This window comes from Thermobia domestica, chromosome 17 (genome assembly GCF_964235325.1).
Source record: "Thermobia domestica chromosome 17, izTheDome1.hap1.1, whole genome shotgun sequence".
Classification (NCBI taxonomy): domain Eukaryota; kingdom Metazoa; phylum Arthropoda; class Insecta; order Zygentoma; family Lepismatidae; genus Thermobia; species Thermobia domestica.
This window is the reverse complement of record NC_137470.1, coordinates 11,149,008-11,175,431: the sequence shown is the minus strand read 5'-3', so window position 1 is coordinate 11,175,431 and position 26,424 is coordinate 11,149,008. Positions and strand designations below refer to the sequence as shown.

The 26,424-nt window shown below is 40.2% G+C and overlaps 1 protein-coding gene across 1 annotated transcript in view; it reads right to left on the bottom strand.

Annotated features, from left to right (window-relative positions):
- LOC145673730 (UNC93-like protein) overlaps window positions 1-26,424 on the bottom strand; it is a 68,236-nt gene that overhangs the window by 22,734 nt on the left and 19,078 nt on the right. The window contains exons 3-4 of the mRNA XM_081743447.1: window positions 18,783-18,987; window positions 2,037-2,199 (exon numbers count right to left, since the gene is read on the bottom strand). Of these exons, the coding sequence (XP_081599573.1) occupies window positions 2,037-2,199; window positions 18,783-18,987 (368 nt within the window). The remainder of the gene's footprint in view (window positions 1-2,036; window positions 2,200-18,782; window positions 18,988-26,424) is intronic.

Genomic DNA, 26,424 nt, shown 5'->3' with positions numbered 1-26,424 from the left:
AGCTTCACCGTCAAAGTGAAAAGACAAAAACCACCCCACGTCGAAACCTAATCTACATTGAAAATTTGATCAAGATCGGTTGGGTGATTTAAGAGTTATTAAATCACAAACGTAGTCACCATCATTTTAGTTATTTTTATTCCCTCCCCTTCAAGTAAGTTGAACCCTCACAGTGAAGTGATAAAAACCATTGGAGACTCTAACCTCATTTATATGGCAAATTCGATCGAGATCGGTCCCGTTGTGGTTCAAGAGTTATTAAGTTTGATTTATTTTGATACATATATAAGTTTGATTTATTTTGATACACATATCTCCACTCCCCTCTTCTCGCTCACCCCCGTCACGTTCACGTTCTACCGTCAAAGTGAAATTATAACAACTATTCCAGGTCCGAACCTCATCTATGTTGAAAATTTGATCGAGATTGGTCGGGTGGTTCAAGATTAAGTCACAAACATAGTCACTTTCATTTATACATGGTGTCCGTAACCTTTTGGGTCAAATTTATGCAGGTGATAGAGAGGTCCAATATACATATTTTGAGACAGGAAACTGAAAGTCGAAAACGGCTAGTTCAAGCGTCACGCTATCTTGAAATTACTGCAACTTGCGGGAACTAATACGAAGTTTCAGTAACAAATGTGTCTATCAAGTCTATGTAACCTGCTTTATCGTGCATAACGCTACATCTGAGTATGTAAGGTTTAGTATAAACAATCTACTGCTGCACTGTAACTACCAGAAACTCACAGTAAATGTACAAAGTGACGACCACCAACCTTGACGCACGTAGCACAAGGCTTAAGGAAATTTTGCCTCACTCGCTCAAATATCCCCGGCGTCTCTTGCACAATTAAGTAGGCAGCTAGGACTCTTGCAAGCAAGTCCTCCTCGGATTCCACTTGCGATTCATACACCAAGGACTTAATGTGTCCTCAAAGGAAAGAGTCGAGAGCGTTGAGATCCTGGGAGTGCGCCGGCCACTGGATTGGACCTCCTCTTTCAATCCAACTATTAGTGAAGGTTGTATCTGAATAATGGAGAACATCACAACAGACTAGGCAGGTTTGTTATTGAAACGTCGTACTTTGTTCCCACAGATTGCTACAACTTCAAGATGGCGTGACGCTTGAACTAGCCATTTTCGACCTTCGGTTTTCTATCTCAAAATGCGTATATTGGACCCCTCCAGGGGCGGATCCAGGACCGACGTCTGGGGGGGCGGTGGGTTGTCATACTGCTACTTTTAAGGGCTCCAAACTTTGGGATGGGTTTTATTTATATATATAAAATAAGAAAGTTTCCTCCGCCCAGATCGCCCCCCTGGATCCGCCCTTGGACCCCTCTATCACCTGCATAAACTTGACCCAAAAGGTTATGGGCACCCTGTATATATAAGATTCAAATCTGACCTAATATTGTTATAATGCCTCACGGTTATGAGTTATACTAATCATCTCAGCGACCTCGAAAACTAAGAATTCGACAGTAATATCGGTCGTTTAAGGTTATCTTTAAATTATATACCCTTCCACTTCTATCCGGAGGGTTGCTAGAATTGCTTACATCACTGGTGGGTGGTGTTAGACTTAAACGTCATCGAGAGTGTCACCAATTATCTCAGCAATCCCGAGAACTATATTTGATGCTAATATCGGTCGTTTTGAATCTTTTTGCATGCTGCAAGAAGTTAGTGATGAATTTGTGTTGGTGAACTGATTTAGATGCAAAAATTTTATCATACTACGCATGTAAACCTTTCATTATGTTCTTATTAGCGCAATCATACACTCTACTTGATATTTCGTTGCTCCGACGCAACAAACAGTTTGTGCCATCAAACGGCTGTGGGACAAATCAATAGTCATCTGGTGCGGCTTAGCAGGAAATTCGAACAAAAGAAATATGGCAAAGGTGAAAGGTCTTGTTGCATAACTTTTTGAATGATTTCCATAAAGCCAAGCATTTTTCGAAATCATAATGAAATGCATACCTGTACTCTAGTTACTGTGTAATAGGTTTGCAATAGTTACCTGCGTAAAATCAGCACCCAAGAATGCTTGTTGTAACCCTAACCAAAAAGTCAGTGGTATAAGTAGCATCTGACGACTTGTACGGATCAATCTGGCGGTTGCTCCTAGTAGCTGAATGCCTGAAATTCCAGTGCTGCTCCCCTGTCTTCCACCTTCATTATACCTGTAATAAAAATGCTTTATATACAGACGTGTTAGAAAGAATTGACACCGTCATAATTTTAATCTTTCATTTGAGTTCTTTTTTAAAGATATTTAAAAATAATAAAATTACAAAAGCAATATATACAAAGAGGGCAAAACACGATATGCCACTTTTCTGATGTTTGGTTCCAATAGTTGTCATACTGAGATTCATATGCTGAAAAAAATTGATAATGACTTCATTAAAGGCTGATTCACACGTAGGGTATCCTGCCCGTGCCGTTCTCCTGCCAACTGTACTGTGGCGTCCCCCTACTGGTTTCTACACCATTTCCTAAGGCCTACCGCTCACTGGCAACATTTTGTCGGGCAACTATCTTGTTGCCCTGGCTAAATGCATTGAGTCTTATGGGAGTCCGCTCGGTGAGGCGACGGTGACAGAAAAGTTGCCGAGGTGTCGCCAAGAAGGGCGACAGCAGGGTATCAGCTCGGCGATGGAACAGTTGAGCATCTAAAAAATGCATTGAGTTCTATGGGAGTCCGCTCGCTGAGGTGACGGCGACAGAAAAGTTGCCGAGGTACCTCCAAGCAGAGTGATAAAAAATAAATGTTTTCTACAAGTTTTTTTCACATGACAGTTCGTTCCGCGTGTAGTGCATGAAAGGGAGTTTTCGCAATGTAAACTAATATATGTATGTCTTTAATTAGTGATGAAGACAATGAAAAATTGAGGAAATAGAAAAACACCCAGCATTATATATATAAAAAAAGTTTGCAAAAATATTCAGATATAAATTTAAAGAAGAAATTGGAGGAAGAAGTGTGTTTCGCTATTGTAAGAAACTGGAATGAACTTTCCAGCCAAGAAAAAGATAACACTGGTATTTACACAGGAGTCTATAACATTTTGAAACGAAAGTGAAATGAAACCTTCGAGTTCCACGGTTATGCCTGGTAGGCTAAAGGAGACGGCGATGATGAGAATGAATGAAATGGCAGGATGAAAAAATTGGGAGGAAATGGGAAAATCCATGCACATGGTGTTTGTCCACCACAAATCCCACTTGGCGCGAGCTGCGTTCAAACCAAGGACCCTATTCACCAGAGGTGAACGCTTTACCACCGAACACTATTAGATTTTGTATCTGATACCGCGGCACAACTAAATGGACCAATGTCATTAGGCGATCTGATTATTATTAACGATTATTTTACAGGTAAATCAATCTAATGCACACAGAGTACATGCTTACCTTAATGTCACTATTAGCCTTTCTTGAGGCGGTACAGCTAGTATGAAATGTGTGTTATTTTTGTTATTGCTGCTGCTACTAGAGACAACAGTTCGTCAAAGGTAATTACATTTATTCTACAGTAGCTAAAGAACTTCGAGGGATAATTGCGTAAATCACTATGTAGCATGTAAAATTTTCCCTTCAGCAACCTCTCACTGTATATAGGATGTACCCAGTATTTCTTTTTCTTCTTTTCTTCCTTTTTAAATTCAGTATTAGCGCACAAATAATAGCACATTCTTCGAAGTCCATCGTACTGTGTCTAATCTGGGCAAATTGTGATATCAAATGTCCGGCATTTTTTCTGTTGCCGTCGCCAGTGAGCGAGGATGTGGCAACAAAAATGTTTTGTCGCCAGTGAGCGGTATGCCTAAGGTGGATTGCAAGGAGAATCAACTTCGTGACGCTTTGAGTACTCCGAGGAAAACCGAAGCATCGCGACAGGCGTAGTTTCCCTTCAAGGCGGCCTGACGGGGCGTATATTTGAGGATTCTAAACGTTTCAGGGATCCTCTGATCTTATTGGCCGATACAGATAGGACATCAAGAGGAATGAATACATATAGCAGAAAGCGAACGCCACACAGCGGACTAATAATGAAAGTCACTTTTGGCGTGGATTCAAACCCAGACCAAGGAAAGCTTTTTTAATTTTTTTTAAAAATTTTCATACCTTTTTCATTAAAATAAACGTGCAGTTTTACTATACGGATCCATAGTATAAGTAGTAGTAGTAGTAGTAGGAACGGATTAGAAGCCCTGCAGGCGTTGGTTGGGTTCTGTTCTCGACATCAAATGGGCAAATTAAAGACTTGCCCAATTTTTTCTGTACATTTTACATGACCAACTTAAACCAGTTGGCTATCGAAGCGCGCGAAAAAAAATACAGGGTAGCGCGCGAATACTGAGAAGTTTGAGATCGGTAAAAAGTGCTGACCGGGCATGGAACGGTCATGTGTAAATTTAAAAAAGACAATCCAAACTCCGTGGACCACAGTACGGACGACGTACGATACATTATTTGTGATTTAACCTTAAAAATAACCTCTTTATAACAGTATATACATAATGTTTCCACCAGTGGAGTGAAAGTATTTTAAATTTAATTCGAAATATTTTAATGTGTTCTCCAGTAAAAATGAACATGAGCTTCCTTCCATACAAACAATGAACCCCATATTCCTACTTAGAATATGCATTTTGATTAAATGAAATATAAAAACTAACCCCAGGATAGGTACTAATGATGCTCAAAAATCCATTTGAAACGGTTCACCCGTTTCTCCGTCACTACGTAACAGACAACGTAGATTAATTTTTGCTCTTAATTTATTTCTCCTGAAAAATCAAAGACACTTTTTGACCACTTTCTAATTTATCACTCCGGTTATTGGTCACACTCAGATCTATATGATAGAATACGTTGACAATAGCCTTACTAAGAATTCTTTGTTCAACAGTTTACACCATCAAAATGTAAATATTTTAAATTTAACCCGTCAACGCCAAATGTCACTTACAGGTTACACTATTTTAAAGGCGTCTTCTTGTTCACCAATCGCCCACCAGAGAGTCCTAGTGAACCACAGTGGCACCAGCTACTTACCTATATATGTTGCATCACCACACAAAGAAGCTTCGAAGTCGACGTACTGTACAAGGAAGAAGACGCCTTTAAAGCAGTGTCACCTGTAGGTGACTCTAGGGGTTGACGGGATAATTCAAGAAGTTGTAAGAACATCCCTATCGTGTTTCGCCATACTTATAGAGATATAAGGGGAACCTGGAGCCTTAAGTCCTCGTGGGACCTCCAGAGTCACAAAGTGTCGCCTCCTGGGCCTGGGGCTGTTGCAAAAAAAAAAAAAAAAAAAAAAAAAGTTAAATGATCATCATCTTTGAAAAAAAACAATAATTAACTACTCTTCGTACAGTTTTTCTTTTATGACAAATCAGTTATGACATACTCTCAGATCATTAATGAAATATTTATTGGAGAAATATTAACAAAATTGCCGGAGTCATTTGTGGAAAAATCGTCCGAAAGAGAACTGATCCACAAGAGTAAACTACCCCTTTTCAATTTTCCCAGAGAATTATACCATATATGACGGAGTTATTTTTGTCCTTCGTTAGAGCCGTTTTCTAAAATATCGCTTTTTTACGCTTGAGGAAACTACCCTTATTTTCAGGTGCAGGAAGAAAATTTGAAAAATCCCCCACAAGGATCATATGGAAATCTTAAACTTAAAATTTGGTTGAGATACGTTGAATGGTATGGCCACTAGATGAGTGTACTTCAGGACTAACGAGCAAACAGACACAGATGTTGAAAAATCACTCTTTCGGTATCCATTGACCATGAAACGTAAATGTGGTGAAATCTCGAATTCGATTTTTTACTCGACCACTACACTTTCTTCTCTCCTTTCGTTGATCGAAAGTAAAAATGATTGAAAATTTTCTGTCGAAAATGTGCAAATACACTGTCAGTCAAAAGCATTCTAACAATTATGAAGAAAAAGGGATGTAGCAACACTACATTTGATAGACAACTACAAAGATTATTTTATTATACTTACCACTCTGTGATGCAAGCGAGGGTACTTCGGGCACCAAGTGGAATATGCAAATACCAGTATCATACTTAAGCATTAAGACCCCAGACAGCACAATGCACGTACAGTATCCGTATAGTACATGTACAATTGCACGGATGCAACATGTGCATCATCTGTATAAATGCACGCCTGTACATGTGATGCACATATACATGCCAGGTCCAATTCAACATCTTCACGTCCACAGAACATGTTCAATGCACACGTACACGTCCTGCACAAGTGATTTACACCTACCGCGCAGGTGATTTACAGGTAGCACGTATTCGATTTACATGTATTTCACAGGTGATTTACATGTAGGACAGTGGTGATTTACACGTAGCACACAGGTGATTTACACGCAGTAACCAGATGATTTACATGTAGGACAGAGATGATTTACACGCAGTAACCAGGTGATTTACATGTAGGACAGCGGTGATTTACACGTAGCACACAGGTGATTTACACGCAGTAACCAGGTGATTTACATGTAGGACAGAGATGATTTACACGTAACACACAGGTGGTTTCCATGTAGGACAGGTGATTTACACGCAGTACCCAGATGATTTACATGTAAGATAGAGGTGATTTGAAGCAGCACCCAGATGACTTACATGTAGTGCACAGATGATTTCCTCGTAGTATAGGGGTGGTGTAAAAGCATATTCGAGATGAAACAACAAAAAAAGGAGTTTATATATTTGGTGTCTTACGCAGCAACACCATCTATAACTGCACGGTCACGGTAATGTTGCAGTTTTGTATAGAGTATCGGGCCGGAGCCCCTGACTCCATGAGTAAATAACTGCAAGATTTTTTTTTTGCTAGCCGCGCACGACTAGCCCCGCCCAAAGGGTCATGCCCTTTATTAGGGGATGAGGAATAAAGGAAATCTCGGGAGAGGAGGAAGATAGATGGGACAAGTGAGGTTTAATTTATTTAGTATAACTTTATTTTATTCCGAAATCATAACATAATGAGGAGGGAAGCATCAATTTTCAGCTCTGATATTGACTGGAGGAGCTGCAGGACATCATGGCCTTTAACCATGATCATACTGTTAGGTGATGATAAGATGAGTATGAAGTGCAGATGACGTCACAACACAAGGTGTTTGGTTAGTTCGACAAATGCTGATTATCTTCTGATCCAGGGCTACTCTGGATCGTGATGAAGACAGTGGGAGGCCTGGTGAGACAGTAGGACTACTGTGCAGTAGATGGGAAAATGTAAGGTGAATCGAAATGAGTGATGAAATCGGCAACGAGAGGAAGATCAATGCTGTCAGGTGGCAATGAGTAATGATACAGTGAGAAAAGCAGAGACAACGGTGTATGGCGAAGGAGTTCTTGTTTCGGAAAAGTGGCGTCGGCGTGCATGGTGTCAAAAAGTAATGGGTGGTGGTTCTGGAAGCGTTGAGAAATATAGCGTAGGCGGAGTGTTTCAAGGTGGTATAGAATATGTGGAAACGGAGTACGGTCATACAGATCTCGAGTAGGGCTGGGAAGGCGGATACGAAAGGCAAGTCGGAGTGCGTGGCGTTCTAGAATTTGGAGGCGTTTATAGAAGGAAGAGGGAGCGTCGATCCAAGCTGTAAAGCCGTATGTAAGGACTGGTCGGAGGAAGGATTTATACGTATTAAGAAGAGTGACAGCAGAAAGACCCCAAGTAGTGCCTGTAAGGCGGCGAAGAAGGTTAAGGCGTGAGTAAGCCTTGGTACAGATGTACTTGAGGTATGGAGTCCATTTAAGGTGTTGGTCGAAAGTAATGCCTAAATACGTGACTGTTTTGCTGATAGTGACAGGAGTACGGGATATTCGGAGATGGAGATTGGTAAGATTGCGATGAACACGGGAGCGCTTTCCAGGTGGTAAGAAGATAATCGCTTGCGTTTTAGCGGCATTGATGGTAAGACGTCACTTCTGACACCAAGAAAGAAATGAATCTATGGCAGGTTGGAGAGAAGAATTAATGCGTTGAATCGTGTTCCCTGTGGCTAAAAAGGCAGTGTCGTCTGCATATTGAAAGAGGGTAACGTTCGGGGGAAGTGTGGGAAAGTCTGCGACATATAGAAGGTAGAGCAGGGGGATAGGGCTGATCCTTGGGGGACTCCGGAATGAAGGAAGATAGGATAGGAAAGGTGATTATTAATTGATATATAGCTAAGTCTGCAGGAGAGAAATTGATAGATGAGGCGAATATAACAGTAGGGTAGGTGAAAGGAGAAAAGTTTATAGAGGAGGCCAAGATGCCAGACTTTATCAAAAGCTTTCTCGAGGTCAAATAAGATGAGGCAGGAAGGTTTGGATGTGTTAAACTGATTAGTGATGAAAGTAGAAAGGCGGAGGAGTTGATCGGAGATGCTAAAGGAAGGACGAAAACCTGCTTGATGGAGAGGGAGTAAATTATATGCTGAAAGATGGGTGTGAAGGCGAGTGACGAGGATACGTTCGAGAATCTTGCTAAACACAAGGGTGAGCTGGATAGGGCGGTAGGAAGAGACAGATTGTGGGGGTTTGCCAGGTTTGAGAAACATTAAGGTAGTAGAAGTTTTCCAAGGTAGAGGATAGAAGCCAGTGCGAAGAATGAAAGTAAAAATGGTAGAGAGAAGGTAAAGCAAGACATATGGACCTTCCTTGATGTGGCGGTAGGTGATTTTGTCTATGCCAGGAGCAGTGTTCTTCTTTCGGGAGATGGTCTGCTGGATATCAGAAACGGTGATAGGAGCTGTCAGTGGATTGTGAAGAGGTAATGGATGATCGGGGTGAGGTTGAAGGTCGGGTGACGAAAGATCTAAAGTGTCAGTGGGATGTCGGCGAAATACTGGATCTGGTGCAGAAGGAGTGAATATATCCTGGAGGTAGGTGGCAAAAGCGTTGGCTTTAGCAGTATCGTCGGGAAGAGGTAGTGTATCATCTAGAAGTGGATAGGAAGTACGTGTGGATTTGCCGGTAAGTTGATGAAAACGCTTCCAGAATTTGGTGGGGTGAGAGTTATCAGAGAGAGAATTGCAAGTTTTGATCCAATTTCGGCGTTTGTAAGCTACTAGGTAATTATGGACAGTACGTTGGTATTGACGATGGAGCCTAAGGGATTCGGGATTGCCGGTACGGGTGAAATCACGATAGAGTTGTCTAGAACGCCTGATTAAGGGAAGGTATTGAGGCGGGAGGGGCGGTTTGTGTGGATGAATGGTAGACTGAGGTATGTATTTCGTAGATGCAAGATGAATGGTGTCGGTGATAGTATCAAGAGTTGTATAAAGTTCAGTTTTGGTTGTCGGGGGCAGAACAGGTTCAAGAGCTATATCAATGTGGGAGCGGTAACTGACCCAATCGGCCTTGTCGAAACGAGGGGTGGTGCGAGCGGGAAGAGATTGATAATTGACAGGAGAGCGTTGCAGGAGCAGAGACAGTTTAATTGGAACATGATCGCTTCCAAGCGGATCTAAGACTGAGATCGTGCAACGGTGAGAGAGGTTGGATGATGTGATCACCACGTCAGGTGTGGTATTACTGACAGGGCGAGTTGGTTTCGGAAGAGTATGAATAAACCCAGTAGTATGAGTGGTAATATAAGTTCGAAAATCCTGCTGTTGTTGGGCTGAGCGGCTATGAAAGTTGATATCGGCCATAATGATGAAAGAGCGGAAATTTCCAAAGATGAAGTGAAAAAAGTCGTGCGGAATGGGATGGCCAGGACGGACATAGAGAGTAGCGACAGTGACCGATATATTTCTAAAATAGAGAGTGAGAATGAGATGCTCAGGGAGATTGGCAACAGCAGAAGTATGTTGTCGGAAAGGAATGTTGGGAGGAAAGCCAATGGCAACCCCACCATTTGCACGGCGTGCCGGGAGTGCATTATCATGGCGAACTATCTGATAGCCAGAGATGCGGGGATGGAGACGTGGAGTCAGATAAGTTTCGTTGAGGAGAAACGAACTAACATGTTCTTCTCTGAGCAGTTGTTCAAAGAGAGGTTGGTGTTGGCACAAGGAACGAATATTCAAAAATAGAAAGTTCAATTCCATGATAAAGGCAATGAAAAATTTGAATTTCTGGTGGGGATACGTAAAATGGTTACACTGCTGTCTGGAGCACATCAGAATGAAAATATACAGTTGGACCAGAATAGGTTGCTTGGAAGTCGACGTTAAGGATGGCTTTAGCTGTTTGTTGTACCTGTTGAAAGATGTGATGTCGAAGGAAAGGGTGGATATTCTGAAGAGTAACAGTAATGAAAGACAGGAATTGATTAATAGTGATCGGTTGGTATACAGATGATGGCGGAGGAACAGTAGTATCCTGAGTCCCGTGAGGACGCAGAGGGACAACGAGTTCTGGCTTGAAAGTTTCGGCTGTGGGTCTGGCTTTGCATTTATAGCTGTATGTGGGATGTTCATGAGAACCACAGGTACTACAGAGGTTGCTGAAGATTTGTGCAGGTTTTGGTAGTATGAGGTCCGGAGCAGAAACCGCACTTAGGTGTGTTCGGGCATTGAGAAGTATGGTGCGAGTTGTATGTTTGACAGGTTTCGCATCTGACAGGGAGTGGTGCCGGAGATTTAGATGGTTCAACCCTGTGTCTTTTGCGATAAATATAGGCTCCGTGCGAGAGAAGATTGTCGATAGTTGTTGATGAGTTAGTGAGCACACGGACCATGTAGGTGTTACCAGAAGCGTTCTTGATGCGGATGCATTTAAGAATAGAGTGCCCGTCGAGTTTGAGTTCCTCTGCAATCTCGTCATCTGTGTAGTCAGGGGGAACTCCTCTAATAACGACAGAGAGTGCTGGTGAACGTCGAGGTGGTGGTGGTTGTTTGGTGCGAGAGGGAGCCAGCTTAGAAAGATTTGCGTTTCTGCCAAAGACCTCATATGAGTGGGTGTTAAGAAGTGAAGAAGCCAGATTGGAATCAGGAGATTTAATGATGATACCCTGACGGGTCGAGACGATTTGGGTGATCTGTGAGTGAGGAACGTACTTGGTAAGGCGAAAGTAGAGCTGCTTAAGATCTTGATATTTCGGGTCGTAATTTGTGAGTAAGAAAGTAGTAGTTGCTGGAGCCTGTAGATTTGTGACTGGAGGTCGATTTTGCGGAATAGGTAGTGATGGGAAGTCTGTATCCATGTTGAAATGACCAGAAGTAGTTGATGATGATGATTCACTGAGTGTGTGATGTCGTTTAGCTCGTGGTGAATGCGACTGGGGGTCCTCTTTAGAATGAGGCGATCGTGAACGTTCAGGACTTGGTTTAAAACGACGTTCTTTTCGTTTGTCCACCTTAGTGGATACAACAGAATTGTCTGCATCAACAGAGGTTCGTCCTGTGGAAGACATAGCGAATGCTAGTGAAAACACAAAGATGATACAACTAATATGGGTATCAGGTTGTAGGTTGAAGACCACCCATTCGGATAGTGGTCTAGGTGAGGAAATGCCCCAGTCTAAACGTGTCGCAACAAGCTACCCTTGGCTGAGATAAGTCTGATAGCTGTTGCTCAGCGAATATCTGACGAGCAAGTCCCAGGATCGAGGACAGGATTACAAAAAGCAGCCGTTCTGACGTTTGGTACGTCACAGCTGTTATAGTTGATATTGATATTACTATCGCTATCGACCTGAAAGATGAACTGCAAGATTTTTTTTAATGCTAGCCATAGGCTAGCAACCTCTAAGAGGGCTACACCCTCTTTTAGGGAAGGGAAGTGAGAGGATTACTAGAGGACTGAAGGATTGGTGGTTGGGCTATGGGCTGTATTATTTATTTATTAATCTTTATTATTTTTATCATCAGTTGGAGGAAAGGTCATTATGATCTTTGCGATCATAAACATACTGGAGGTTACACTGGAACATAAACAAGATACAGACGTGAGCATAAAGACAACATAGTATATAAGGCAGAAAGAGAGTAGAATAATATGGTCAATATAATGGGTGTGAGAAATCTAATACAAAGTTAAAGAGCAGAGAAACAAATCACAAGACATGATGAAAATGAGGGATGAGGTGAAGTGCACTTGACGCCACAACACAATAGAGGGTTGTTAGAAAGACGCATGTAGTTATCTTCTGCCTAGGGGTGGCTCTAGGCTAATGGAGACGTGGTGAACCCTGTTAGAGAAATGGAATCACTGTGCATATGATGGGAAGACATGAGGAAGATGTACATGCAAACGGTAGTCTTCGCGGATCTGTAGATCGAGATGGTCTGGAGGGACTGTGTAGCAATATAATGTAAAGAGGAGATGAAGCGGAGTATTATGGTATCGTGCAGGCGAGGAGTGAAGTGCAAGGTGGTGCATAGTTTCAAACAGTAGAGGATGGTGATGTGTGTAGCGTTGGGTAATGAATTTTAAGCGAAGAGTTTCGAGATGATAGCTGAGGATAGGGAAAGATATTAAGGAATATAAATCACGGGTTGGGCTGGGGAGAGAAATGCGGAAGGCAATGCGAAAAGCATGTCTCTCTAAAATGGCTAGTTTCGTGTAGTACGAGGGAGGGGCGAAAATCCATGCCGGAAAACCATATGTGAGAATGGGTCGGAGGAAAGCCTTGTAGGTGTTGAGAACAACGGGTGCTTTGAGGCCCCAGGTTGTGCCGGTTAGTCGCTTCAGGAGGTTTAGACGGTTATAAGCCTTAGTTTTAACATGATGAAGATGCGGTTTCCATGTTAAATGATGGTCGAAAACTATACCTAAGTATGTAACGATTCGTGTGGGAATAATGGGCGTATTATGGACATGAAGTGACAGACGAGATGGATTCCGGTGGGCATTAGTTCGTTTACGTGGTGGTATGAATACAATAGCCTGAGTTTTTGTAGCGTTAATCTTGAGTTTCCATTTAGAACACCAGTGGGTGAAACGGTCGATGGCTATCTGTAACGAAAGATTGATATCCTGAATAGCTTTGCCAAGAGCAAGAAAGGCTGTATCATCTGCATACTGAAACTGGTGGACGTCAGTAGGAAGAGGTGGAAGGTCGGCAACATATAGGATGTACAATAATGGGGAAAGAGCAGAACCTTGAGGAACACCGCACATGAGGAAAATTGGATGTGATAGCTGTTCGTTAATGGCAATGTAAGTGATGCGAGGGATGAGAAAATGATATATGATGCGAATGTATGACATCGGTAACTGAAATTTAATGAGTTTATAAATTAACCCAATATGCCAAACCTTGTCGAAGGCTTTTTCAAGATCAAAAAGAACAAGGCATGATGGTAGGATGGAATTGTAATGATTTGTTATGAGTGTTGTGAGGCGAAGTAGCTGATCGTTAATAGAAAAGGAGGGACGGAAACCAGCTTGATGAGTCGGCAGTAATTGGCGGTCTAGTAAATATGGGTGGAGACGTTTCACAAGAATGCGCTCGAATATTTTGCTGAAAGTAGATGTTAATTGAATAGGTCGGTAAGAAGAAACAGCAGACGGTGGTTTATCTGGTTTGGGGAACATGAGGGTCTTGGAAACTTTCCAGTCTGTAGGGAAAAAACCTGTACGTAATATGAATGTATAAATTAGCGCCAGAAGGGTGAGTAGTATAGCGGGGCTTTCCTTAATATGGCGATAGGTGATGGAGTCGAAACCTGGTGAGGTATTGCGTTTGTGCTGGACAACAGAGGTGATTTCCGATACTGTGATGGGACTGGTAAGAACATGATTGGGTAGTGGATGAGCGACATGAGGTTGGAGTGATGGACAGTTAAGGTCAACTTGATCTACTGGGTGATTGTTTCCTATTTTATCTGATGCTGAGGGTGTGAATATAGTTTGGAGGTAATCAGCAAAGGCATTTGCTTTTTCGGTGTCGGAATGTAATGGCGTATCTTGTAGAAGAAGCGGATATGGGGTCTTAGTATGCTTGCCACAAAGAGAATTGAAGCGTTTCCAGTAGCGACTAGGATGGATTGTATCGGATAGGTGATTGCAAGTTTTCACCCACTGGCGTAATTTGTAAGCAGAAATATAGTTACGGACTGTGCGTTGAAGTTGGTGATGAAGTCTTAGGGCGTCGGGATTCCTGGTGCGTAGAAATTCGCGGTAAGCATGTCGTGATCGACGAACAAAGGCTAGGTATTGGGGTGGGAGTTTTGGACGATATGGAATTGATTCTGATTGCGGAATATAGAGTGCAGATGCCTGTTGAATGGAAGTGGTTAAGTGAGTGACTAGATCTGTGAGTTCGTCCGGCGTAGTGGGAGATGTGGAATCAACTAAGGTGTTTGAGAGATAGGTACGATATTGAGTCCAGTCAGCTTTGTCATAGCGAAGTGAGATGCGTGGCGGAAAAGAGGATTTAACAGTAGTCAGGCCTGAATGGTATATGAGCTTAATGGGTGCGTGATCACTGCCAATTAGGTCGAGGACATCAACAGTACAACGATTAATGATTGTGTTTGAGACTATTGCTATATCTGGAGTGGTATTACTGATGGGGCGAGTACAGCGAGGGAGATTAAGAGAAGTTCCTGTGGTATGAACTGTGATGAAGTCAGTGAAAGAGGTTTGTTCGGCTGCTGAACGGCTATGAAAGTTGACATCAGCCAGGATAATAAAGTGTTTATAAGTATTGGAAATGTGTGAGAAGAAGGCATGAGGTATAGGAAGGCCAGGGCGCACGTAGATAGTCGCAAGGGTGAGGGCGATGTTACTGAAATATAATGTGGTGATGATGTGTTCTGGGAGATGTAATAGAGGACAGTTATGAGACCGAAACGGGATTGTATGTCGGAAACCAATTGCAGCTCCACCATTGGCTCTAAGGGCTGGCATATGACTATCGTGACGGAGTAAAGTGAAACGAGAAAGGGAACAAGATGAAGTGGGTTTGAGAAAGGTTTCATTAAGGAGGAAAGCTGTGACTTGTTCTTCGAATAAGAGTGTTTCGAACAGCACTTTGTTTTTAACAAGGGATCGGATGTTAAGAAACAAAAATACTATATCCATACTGGGTACGATTATACTGAGGTTTCGAGGCGAGTTGTGTGAAAGTGAACATAGTTATTAGAGTAAGTTGCGAACAAAGATACATGAAATGTAGATTTGGCAGCGGCAATAATTTGTTGAAGAACGTGTTGGCGTTGAAAAGGGTGGATGTTTTGCAAAGTAAGGGCAAGAAATTCTAGTAATTTACTAACTGTAACGGGGTCATCAACGGAATTATCAGTGGAGGTGGATGATTCGGCGGTTTTGAGCGGAACAACAAGTTCGGGATGGGACTCTTGAGCAGAAGGTTTGCCTTTGCACTTATAACTATAAGCTGGGTGGTGTTCGGTGCAAGTAGAACATTTTGGAGGTTGTGCCATGTTGGGACAAGAACGAGTTTGGTGAGATCCAGAACAAAAGCCGCAGACTGTAGGATTTGGACAGGCAGAGGTGTGATGTGAATTGTATTGTTGGCATTTTTCACACCGTAGTGGGAGAGGCACAGACGACCGGGAGGGCTCTACACGATGCTTACGTTTATAAATATATGCTCCATAAGAGAGCAGGTTGTCAATTGTACTTTGAGAAGACGTAAGGACACGCATCATGTAGGTGGCACCAATATTGTTTCGTATGCGAACAACCTTTTGAACAGTATGCCCTTCGTACTGAAGTTCCTCTTGAACCTCCTCTTCGGTATACGAGGGATCAACGCCACGAATGACCACGGAAAGAAGTGGAGGCCGTTTTGGGGGAGGCGCTTGTTTACGTTTAGCGGAGTTAAGAGATGTAATGATAGCCTGCTTTCCAAAGATCTCAAATGAAGCTTTATTCCGAACTAGGATGGCGAAATTAGGGTCTGGAGATTTCAGTATCATGCCGTTTCGTGATTTTATGACTTGGGAAAGAGGAGCATTCGGTAGATACTTGTGGAGTTGAATTGTTACAAATTTCTCATTACTATACTTGGTGTCAAAATTTTGAAGCAAAAAAGAGTGAAGTATCGGGACAGACGGTGATGAAGATGAAAGATGAGATGAGTTATTGACGTTGGTTGGCTGGGCTTCCATGTCTGAAATATCTGAAGCATTTTCTCGATGTTGTTTCTTTGCCGGTTGGCGAGACTGCTTAACAGAGTCAGCATAGAGTTGTTGACCGTGTGGAGATCTGGACCTCGTGGACACGTTAGAAGTTGTAGAGGCAGTAGAACTGCCTGACTGCGTACGCTGTCTGTTGCTCAAATCCCTCTTCTTGGCCACTTTCGCAGCCGACGCAGAGGGAACGGCAAACACAGGTTGAAGGCCTTGATGTCGTCCATCTAACGAGGATCCAGTGGTAATAGGAGGATCAGACATAACGGAGAGCCGTGAGCCTAAATAATGATGCAATAATGAGCGATGATTGAGATGAGCAAGGTCGGACAACCCGTTTGGATAGTTGTCCAGGTGGGGTAACTCCCCTGGCTCGATCTGTGGATCCGGCTGCCCTTGGCTAGATAAGTCTGACAGACGGTTCGTGAGAAAGAGACAGAAGGTGAGACCCAGGATAATGAAAAGGAAGGTTTTCCAAAATTCGTCACCACACAACGAGCGACGCTTCAGAGCACAGCTCTGGAAAAGTATGAACTGCAAGAACATCACCTTCAAAGTATATAACAAGTAACTAATAATTGTCGGTGAGTTTATTATTGCAATTTTAGTTTTGGAGTTTATTATTTGCAACGAGCAAAGCTTTAAGTAGCATCTTTGACATGTTTGCCAAGCAACAAATAACGCAACATATTCTGCTGTAATTGGTCACGAAAATAATTTTGTAAACCTATGAACTGTCTGACAGTAGTTACATCAGTACAATGCTGCCACCTGTTGATCTTGTATCCTAGCTCAGTGGACGTTATAATCATTCAGATGTTATTCGTCGAAAAATCTCTATAACATCGCCTGGAGGAAAAACGACACCTACCAAAAATGGAGGTTACATTCTGTTGATGAGAATGAGAGTAAAAGAATGAAAGTAAAAGTATACACTTGCACGGTATTATGGACGTCTCATACACACGTGCAGTAGCCGTGCAAATACCCATGTGCACACAACGGCTTAAGCACCGGTAATTTAAATGTACTTCATCCACGCAAATGCACATGTGCACATGCACGGCTCAAGCATGGGTTATGTACATGCGCTGCATCCACGCAAAAGCACATGTGTACATAACGGCTACAGCACGGGTTATATAAATGTGTGCTTCATCCATGCAAATGCACATGTGCACATAACGGCTTAAGTACGGGTTCTGTACGTGCGCTGCATCCACGCAAATTCACATGTGTACATAACGGCTTAAGCACGGGTTACGTGCGTGTGCTGCATCCACACAAATGCACATGTGTATTTAACGGCTACAGCACGGGTTATATAAATGTGTACTTCATCCATGCAAATGCACATGTGCACATAGTGGCTTAAGCACGGGTTCTGTACTTGTGCTTCATCCACGCAAATGCACATGTGTATGTAACGGCTTAGGCACGGGTTCTGTAAATGTGTACTTTATCCATGCAAATTCACATGTGCACATGCACGACTTAGTCACTGGTTATGTACGTGTGCATAACCCACGTAAATGCACATGTGCACAAACACGGGTTATGTATGTGCGCTTCATCCACGCAAATTCACGTGTACGTCTTATGCACGGGTTATGTATGTGTTTATCATCCACACAAATGCACATGTGCAAATGTACGGCTTATGCATGGATAGTGCACATGTGTCGTACACGTACGTGTTGTCTGGGACATTATGGACGCAAGTAACTTCTTCGTCACAGCGACGATTTGAGGGGAAGGGGTGTTCGATATTTTCCTCCGATACTGCAAAGCACGCGATTTCTATATGTTGACAATTCACTAACAATAACCGTAAAGAATAAAGCCCATTATGATGTATGTACAACCAAAGTTTATTTCAAAGAATTTCGTATGGAAATATAAACTGGTAAGGCGTGAATAAACATGTACATAGATTTCGAGTATGACAAAATTAAGTACCACCAAGTTGTATTTCCAGAGATCTGGGAGAGGGTATAAATTGCCTAGGCAGATAGTCCCCCAGTGTGTATTCTTTTGTATATACAATGTTAACATTAAGTTATCTTTGGTATACCTCCAAGTTGTATTTCCAAGAATATGGGAGAGGGTATAAATTGGCTAGGCAGACAGTACCCCAGTGTGTAGTCTTCTTGTATAATGCTAACATTAAGTCATCTTTGCTGTACCGCCAAGTTGTATTTCCAGGGATATGAGAGAGAGTATAAATTGCCTAGGTAGGGAATAACCCATTTTATCAAAGGAACAGCGTATCCTTGGGAGGTACTCTTCTCGAGATATTTTATACCGGGGGGCATTTCTTGTCGGTTACACCGATAGCATGGTCATGTACTCAAGCGCTATTGAAGGCCACATATGGGAAACAACCTATATTGTAAAGGTTGATCTTATTTGATGATAGTCTTTGCACCCGCCAGTTGCACCGGTCGTGATTCGAAGCCCACCTTAATACTAAGAATCGTCGTTCTTAACCTCGGTATTATATAAGGGTATTTTATTGCGTAACCTCGATATTTTATTGCGAAACAAAAAATGTAAACTGAAAACGAATAGAAACCATGATGATCTTGTAACTCTGATAAGATACCAGATCTGAAAGAATAAACGATCTCTTAAATGAAATAATTAAATTTTCATCGTACCCTTGTGGCACTTACCTCTTTAAAGAGTCTACCGTAGTCCCAACTATGAAGGATGCAAGGACCATACAAGCCACATAGATGCCTGCCATGGTGTAGATTTTGTAATTGTCTGGTCGCTTCAAATTGTCATTACTCGCAATGTCTTGGTGGCAAAAATTGGCTCCACAGATATTTTCAACGTCTGCAACAGTGCTGTCTCCAGAACTGTCACTGGAAAGAACTGTAAATTTAATAATAATAATAATAATAATAATAATAATAATAATAATAATAATAATAATAATAATAATAATAAACATTGATAGAGTTACGTGAAAAACAACTTATAAACTCAAGTTTTGAAACAGAAAGTTTTAAAATTGAAAATCAACCATATATAAAGTTTTGAAAGGCTTCCTAGTTCGAGTAACATGTAAAACTTTCGTTGTTTTCATTTAATTAACTTAATATAGTTCTGTTTATATATATATATATATATATATATATATATATATATATATATATATATATATATATATATATATATATATATATATATATATATATACATTGGCGTTACATTGTCTTTATGAAATCATATAGTAAAAATGGTGTTTGAAATGTTCTGGAAGCGCACTGCTTTTCTGTGCGAATTAAATTTGCAGTATCGTAAGCGACATTTTCTTTGTGTTCCAGAAATTAACGCAAAAATTATTACAATAAATTCGGGAATAAAAGAGTTGCTTCCCTTATCAGTAGAACTACCACTGCCACCTGTTGGTAGTTGAATGAAGCTCTGTCTTACGCTTTCTACCGGGTTATTACAAATGATCGACCCGAGTTCATAAATTCACTGTAGCATTATTATTATTGGAATATTGTCACAAAACTTTGCAGACGTATTGAAAAGCTCAACAAGTTTTGATGCGTTAGAGGTTCGCTACTGATTTCTGCCGCGAGAGCTCAAAAGTGAGCAGTTATTCAAGATAGTGACAGACGCAGAGAAAGCTTATATTGTGCTCAAGTTTCAATCATATACTACGCATCATATGGCACTCCACCCATCGCCATTTCGACACTCTCATCCACTTCTATCACTTCTAAATTCTTTGTACTGCTACATACTACCTCCTGATGCCCTAGATCTGGAGTTACTTGCAGACTATCAAATTCATGACCATCTTCTGCCCATCTTTCCATCCTATGTTGCACAATAAATCCATCCACAACTAACATGGGCTCCCATTGTCTTCATCAATGCCTAGAATAGCCCCTAGGCGAGGAGATAACTTCATCCGTCAACTAACTTTTCCCTGTGTTGTGATGTGATCATGCACCTCCCTCATCTATCGTCTTCATCTCCAAAGCATAATGGCAACTAAGCTGCATCTTATTTAATCATTCTCTATGTTCAGACTTAACGTTCATGTACATCATGTAATTGCTTTGTCACTTGCTCTGCCTGATGTTTAGGCCCGCAAAGGTCCTTGAGTCTTTGATAATTGTAACAAGATTTAATAAAGAACTCTGAGACCCTCTCAAAGTCACCCACATCTACTATCCCCATACTTCAGTTCCATAAGAGAGGGCGTAACCCCCTAACAGGGTTCTAGCCTGAACGGCTAGTCACTTACAAAAAAAGCAATCATATCAGTCCGTTTTAACAGTGCAACGACACTTCCGAACGAAGTTCAACAAAGATCCACTAATTGCCAAGTCAATTGGGATACCAACAAAAAATCACATGAGATTAGGCCCGGAGAGCGTGGAGGTCATGATAAGAATTGCTTATCATCATCCCCATCACGACTGTTCCTTCAGTCACTGTAGGCCAATCACTTGATTTCCCCATACAAAGGTATTCTGAAGTTGTAAACTATGCATACCATCGCCGAAAGGACATTGAAAGGAACTGCATATTTCAAAACTCATTTATTGATTAACTAAAGAATTCGTTGTGTGTAAAAACTCTTTGTACTTCTGTCTATGAATTTGTATCCACGTACCGAAGTCAAATACTTTACACAAGTACTTGTGTAGGTTCATGTATTGACAACCATGGTGATAGAAGGATATTCCTGTAGGTTCATGTACACTCATGTCCAAAATGATTGTCACATATCTATAACTGTCTTCTTGTAAGAATATAATTTGATAATGATGTTGCACGGCACTTTTAATACTGATACTATGTGTATAATCGGGAAATGTATATTTGTGGTAAATTTCATAGGGAAAGAATTATAAATACAAAAATTAGAATGAGTAAAACAAAATCTTGCTAAATGGAGAAGAAAGTTTTGTTTTTGTTTTATTGTTGTTATTTACTGCTCTTTTGACATGAAATTTGCCACATGCATGCCTTTGCCAATTATACACATACTAACATTATAAGAAATACCGGGCGAATTCGTTATCAAATTATATTCCTAGAACAACATATTTATAGACATGCGACAATAATTTTGGACATGAGTGTACCTTCTATTTCACCACAAATACAGTAAGTACAGGATTAGTAGAAGAACAAAACTACTTGAATTCAGTAAATTGTGACATTTGCGACGATAGTTATAGTAGAAGTAAGACTCTGCAGCGAACCAAGGAGCCGAACTGAGTACTGAAGTGCTGACTAAAGGACCTGAATCAGGTAAGTCTACACCAGTAAGTCTAAGGTATATATTCACTTTATATTTGTCAATGCATAGTCATAATATGGCACTTGGAACATTTTAACAGACACGAATAAACATAACTTACACCCATTAAAAACATTCTCCGAAACTCGATTCTTTTTCATTTCACTATGAACAGAATGTTCACGAATATTGAAATAGGAATTATCGATGTCTAGATTTCTAAGAAAGAGTTTGTTATGCTATGACTACAGTACATCTCGTGTAGGTCCCTTAGGGTGTTAACTTATAACGTAACCTCAATATTATGATGGATTTAGTAGAAATAGCAATGCAAAGTAGAAACTTAATCCAGTTGGCTACGGACAGAAGTCAACGGAGTTTTTTTTTGGTAAAGAGGCATTGAACTTTCGAGTTCCATAGGTCATAAAGTTAGTTAGATAGTCATATATTTAACAGTTCTCGTTTTAATAGGCTCATAGAAAGAGAGATGGAACGCATTCTTGTTATACTGAAATTACTTTTTCAAAATCTTTTTGTTTCTCGTATTTTTGCTCAATGAAATTTCAATATTAAAACCAGTTGAGAATGCTCCAAAAGCATTGCGAGAACGAACTTAAAAAGAATGGAGAGATGAAGCGGGAAGGATAACTGTCATTGTTCCTAGATGTAAAAGTAAATCTTTTTACAGGCACCTTCTCTTTCTCACAAAATTAGGAAAATATCATCTCTCTGTGACTTACGGTTCCCGAGATATGGCTGTTTAAATATCTAGAAATTTGAACTCTTTTGGCCAATATCTGGGGAACGGTGGCCAGTTGGCCAGTAGACAGTTAATCAGCGGCCACCGGTTACTATTTAGTACCAAAATTTTCACCATCCTCTTAGGTATTGATCAACATTCATATCATTTCTGTGTGACTTACGGTTCCCGCGATTTGGCTCCTTAAATCTCACGATATCAGAACTATCTTTTGGTCAATATCACGGGAACGGTAAGTCATACAGAGATGATATTGGTGTTAATCAATACCTAAGGAGATGTCAAACATTTTGGTACCGATAATAATTGGTTGCCACTGGCCAACTGGCCATTGGCCAAGCCAGTGGCCACCGGTTGCTATTTGGTACCAAAATATTTACCATCGTTTTAAATATTGATCAACTCCAACATCATCTCTCTATGACTTTTGGTTTCCGAGCTATGGCTCTTTAAATCTCTATAAATCGGCCATTTTTTGGTCAATATCTCGGGAACGGTAAGAGTGACGCTAAAAAATTAATCACTTATCTGATAGTTTTTGAAGCTCTATCGAGTGCAGGGTAAGTCTAAGTTGAAGAAATCGCAAATAACAGACAGACGGAGAGACAGACAGAAACACAGACATAGAGAATTCAGTAATGAACTCTTTAAGTTCGTTGACCAGTTGAGAATGCTCCAAGAGCATTGCTAGAACGAACTTTAAAAAAGTTAATTTTTCTCATTAACCTTGTTTTAACCAACTTATATATTTCACGTTATTTACCGAGTGGGGTGAAAATGCACCCCATACATAAATCACGGACTTTTTTTAAAAAAAATGTTTAATTATTATAATATATAAATATTGATATGCGACTTTAATTGCATAGTTAGTGTTTTGACTTATAAAATAATATAGTCTTATATTTTCTTACATATACAGTATAGTTTCAATTTTGTGTAAAATACAATATGTTAATATTTATCTGGCAACAAACAAGATTCCATACAAATTACCTGCCTATTATATATTCAAATACAGAAACATGTAAGAATATTCCTGTTATTACAAACACTAATAGTATTCGCATACAATCTTCTTCGTTGAGTGATCTTTGCAAATAAAACTGCCACAAACATCACATTTTGTTCGAACCTTTCTGTTTCTAAAGCAAAGACGCTTTACACATCTTTCTTGGTTCAGTTCAATAAGAATGTTTATTTCGTGGTTTCGTTCTTGCTTCTCATCCTTCTCTCTTGCTCCAACAAAGCATCCGAAAATACTAACAAGTCATTATCACTAACATTCGAAATAAGTAACGATCTTCTAATACCGAAGACACCTTTCCCTTCTAAATAGAGTACAAGACAGAGAGAAAAGGTGCAAGCATTATGACATCACTTATCACTTCACTTCCATATTTATGCATGATAATTGTACAGTACAACAGGAACAATTAGCTATGAAAAGCAAGCTAAAATGAGTTACCACCTAGTGGACGTTGATGAAAACAATGCATATTTAAAAAGTAACATGTTTTACCAAGTGAGATGTACTTGCGCCCCACTCTAATAATTTGTAAATATTTAGAAGACAATTGTTTTAGTGCAATTGTCTTCGCCGTGCAAATACTTCATACAAATAAATAATTAAAGTCATTTAATCTCTAAAAATATTTGTTGTAGAAATATTTTTACAACAGTAAAAACAAAATAATTTGCACTGGGGTGTGTTTGCACTCCACTTGGTAAAAATAAGGCTAATTTCTATGGGCAGCATACTAATTGTTCCATGTACTTTACTATTATACTCATTAAACAATTCTCGTAATATATACAGGGTATTTCAAAACAACACCGACAACGTTTAGGAGGTAACTCCTGCCACCAAGATAAGACAAAAAGTATAGACCAACTTGGGTGCACAAATGCTTCCTTTCGGAGTTATAGGCTGCCGAAAACATGAAAAAAATGAACTTTAAAGGTCCATAGCTCCAAAACTATGGGACCTACCGTAGTCGGGTCAAGACTTCACTTAGGAACTAGAAGGTACTCTATCCAAATATTGAAGGTTCATTATCCTGCGCCACTTCCGCAACAATTTTTATAGAAGTAGTTGTGAGTACTTCAAATTGTATGCCCGTAGAAAAATTCCCTCTATAAAAATTGTTGCGTGGGTACTTTAGGATTCCTAAACATGTATTTTTGGATAGTATACATATTAGTTCCTAAGTGAAGTCTTGACCCGACTATGGCAGATCTCATAGTTTTGGAGCTATGGAACTTTAAATTTCGTTTTTTCATGTTTTCGGAAGCCTGTAACGCCGAAAGGAAGAATTTGTGCATCCAGGTTGGTCTATACTTTTCGTCTTATCTTGGTGTAAGGAATCACCTCCCAAACGTTGTGTGTGTTGCTTTGAAACACCCTGTATAACCATTTTAAATTTCCTTGAGTACTAAATTGTTTCCACATGTTTTGTTTAAGAGTTCTGTTAAAACGTTCTACGATATGTAGTTTTACAAAGACACAGGCTCAAAATTAAAAAATTCGCAAAATATCATATCTTTTTTGGCCGATATCTGAGGAATGTTGGCCAGTTGGCCAGTAACCACACGTTACTATTTGGTACCAAAATGTTCACCATCCAAAATGTTCAACGCCAATATCATCTGTCTATGACTTACGGTTCCCGAGATATGGCTCCTTAAATCTCAGGAAATCGGCCGTTTTTTGGCCAATACCTCGGAAACGGTAAGAGTGACGCAAAAAATGCCATCACTTCTTTGATATAGTTTTTATCTATCGAATGGAGGGTTCAAAATTGAAAAATTCGCAAATAACCTACAGACACACACACACACACACACAGAGAGAGAGAGAGACGTAGAAAATTCAGTAACGAACTTGTTAAGTTCGTTAACCAGGAACAACAGATTTTTCCAAATTCTCAAAGAGATGCTAGAACTATTCTTGGGACAGTAAATTCATATCAAAAACCATTCCACGCTATCTATTACGGCTTTTGATCTGTGGGAATTCTCTTGATACCGGAAGTGACAGAATATTGAACTACTATATCTGGCAAAATTTCTACGATTTCCGTTTTCAATGGAGGCTTCAGAGCCGAGATTGAAGTTATTCTTCGGACTGCAAATTCGTACCAAAAACCGTTCCACACCATCCATTACGGTTTTTGCTTTATTGTATTTAACATTGAAATCTGATGTGTTAGATTTGTACCACTTTTGGTCGGAATAGAAGGGGCGAAAGGACGAAGATAGAAACTATACTTCAATAGTTGAATCTATGATAGAAAATAGTTTCTTACGATTTCGCTCTCATATATGACGAACAACAGACGGACGAAAAAGGCCCTCTTTAAGTCTAAAGAACCTTAAGAAATTTTAATTTAATTTCTAGTTATTAGTAGGGTCCTATGTGAATCCCTTAACTTCTAGTAAGTACTTAACATTAACAAGAATTTTAGGAATGATCCAAAAATGCATCAAAAGATTGCGATCTTGGTTCATAATTAGTTTTTGGATCAGGGGCCACAAAAGTTTCGAACGGACCTTAAATCGAGTTTTCGTATTTCTCACGGAATAAGCACATCATACTAAGTGAAGTAAGAGTTTTCGTTTGGGTACGCAATATGTAGTTCTCGAGATATAAGGCCTAAAAGAAAATTTTTGCCTAAAATATATTTGATCCTTTGACCCAAAAACAAACACACTTAACTAGAAATATAAAAAGAAAGTAATGTATTATCTGTCAGGAAAGTAAATGTACACCTATTTTTCGAGTCTGGCATTCCTGCACTCCATCCGTGGAGAGTATGAGAATTAAATCAATCAAATATTTACTGAGGGGCAAAAAGAAAAGTTTAATCTGAATAAGACATTCCAGAGGGGCACAAGCTGTGAATACGAATAGTGCATAGTGTAAATAAAGGACGACACCGAAAGAGAAAGCCAGAAACAGCTGTTAAACTTAGAAAAAAGAGTAAAAATTGTCGAAGTGGGAACATAAAACACAAATACAACAAATACGCCGACAACTCTACTTTCACCATGTCATGATCTTGGTGTAGTGGGCAAGGTGCTGGCTTACAAATTCAAAGGTCGTAAGTTCGAATCCCCATCAAGGAAATTTTTTAAAAATTTTGTTGATAATACATACAGCTCATGAGAGGGTAAAAGAGATCGTATTTAGTTTTTCGTAGCAATTATTATTGGTAATGTTTGGTACTGATAATACTTTTTGTCTTTGCGTATTGCTTTTATTCTTTTCTTCATTTAG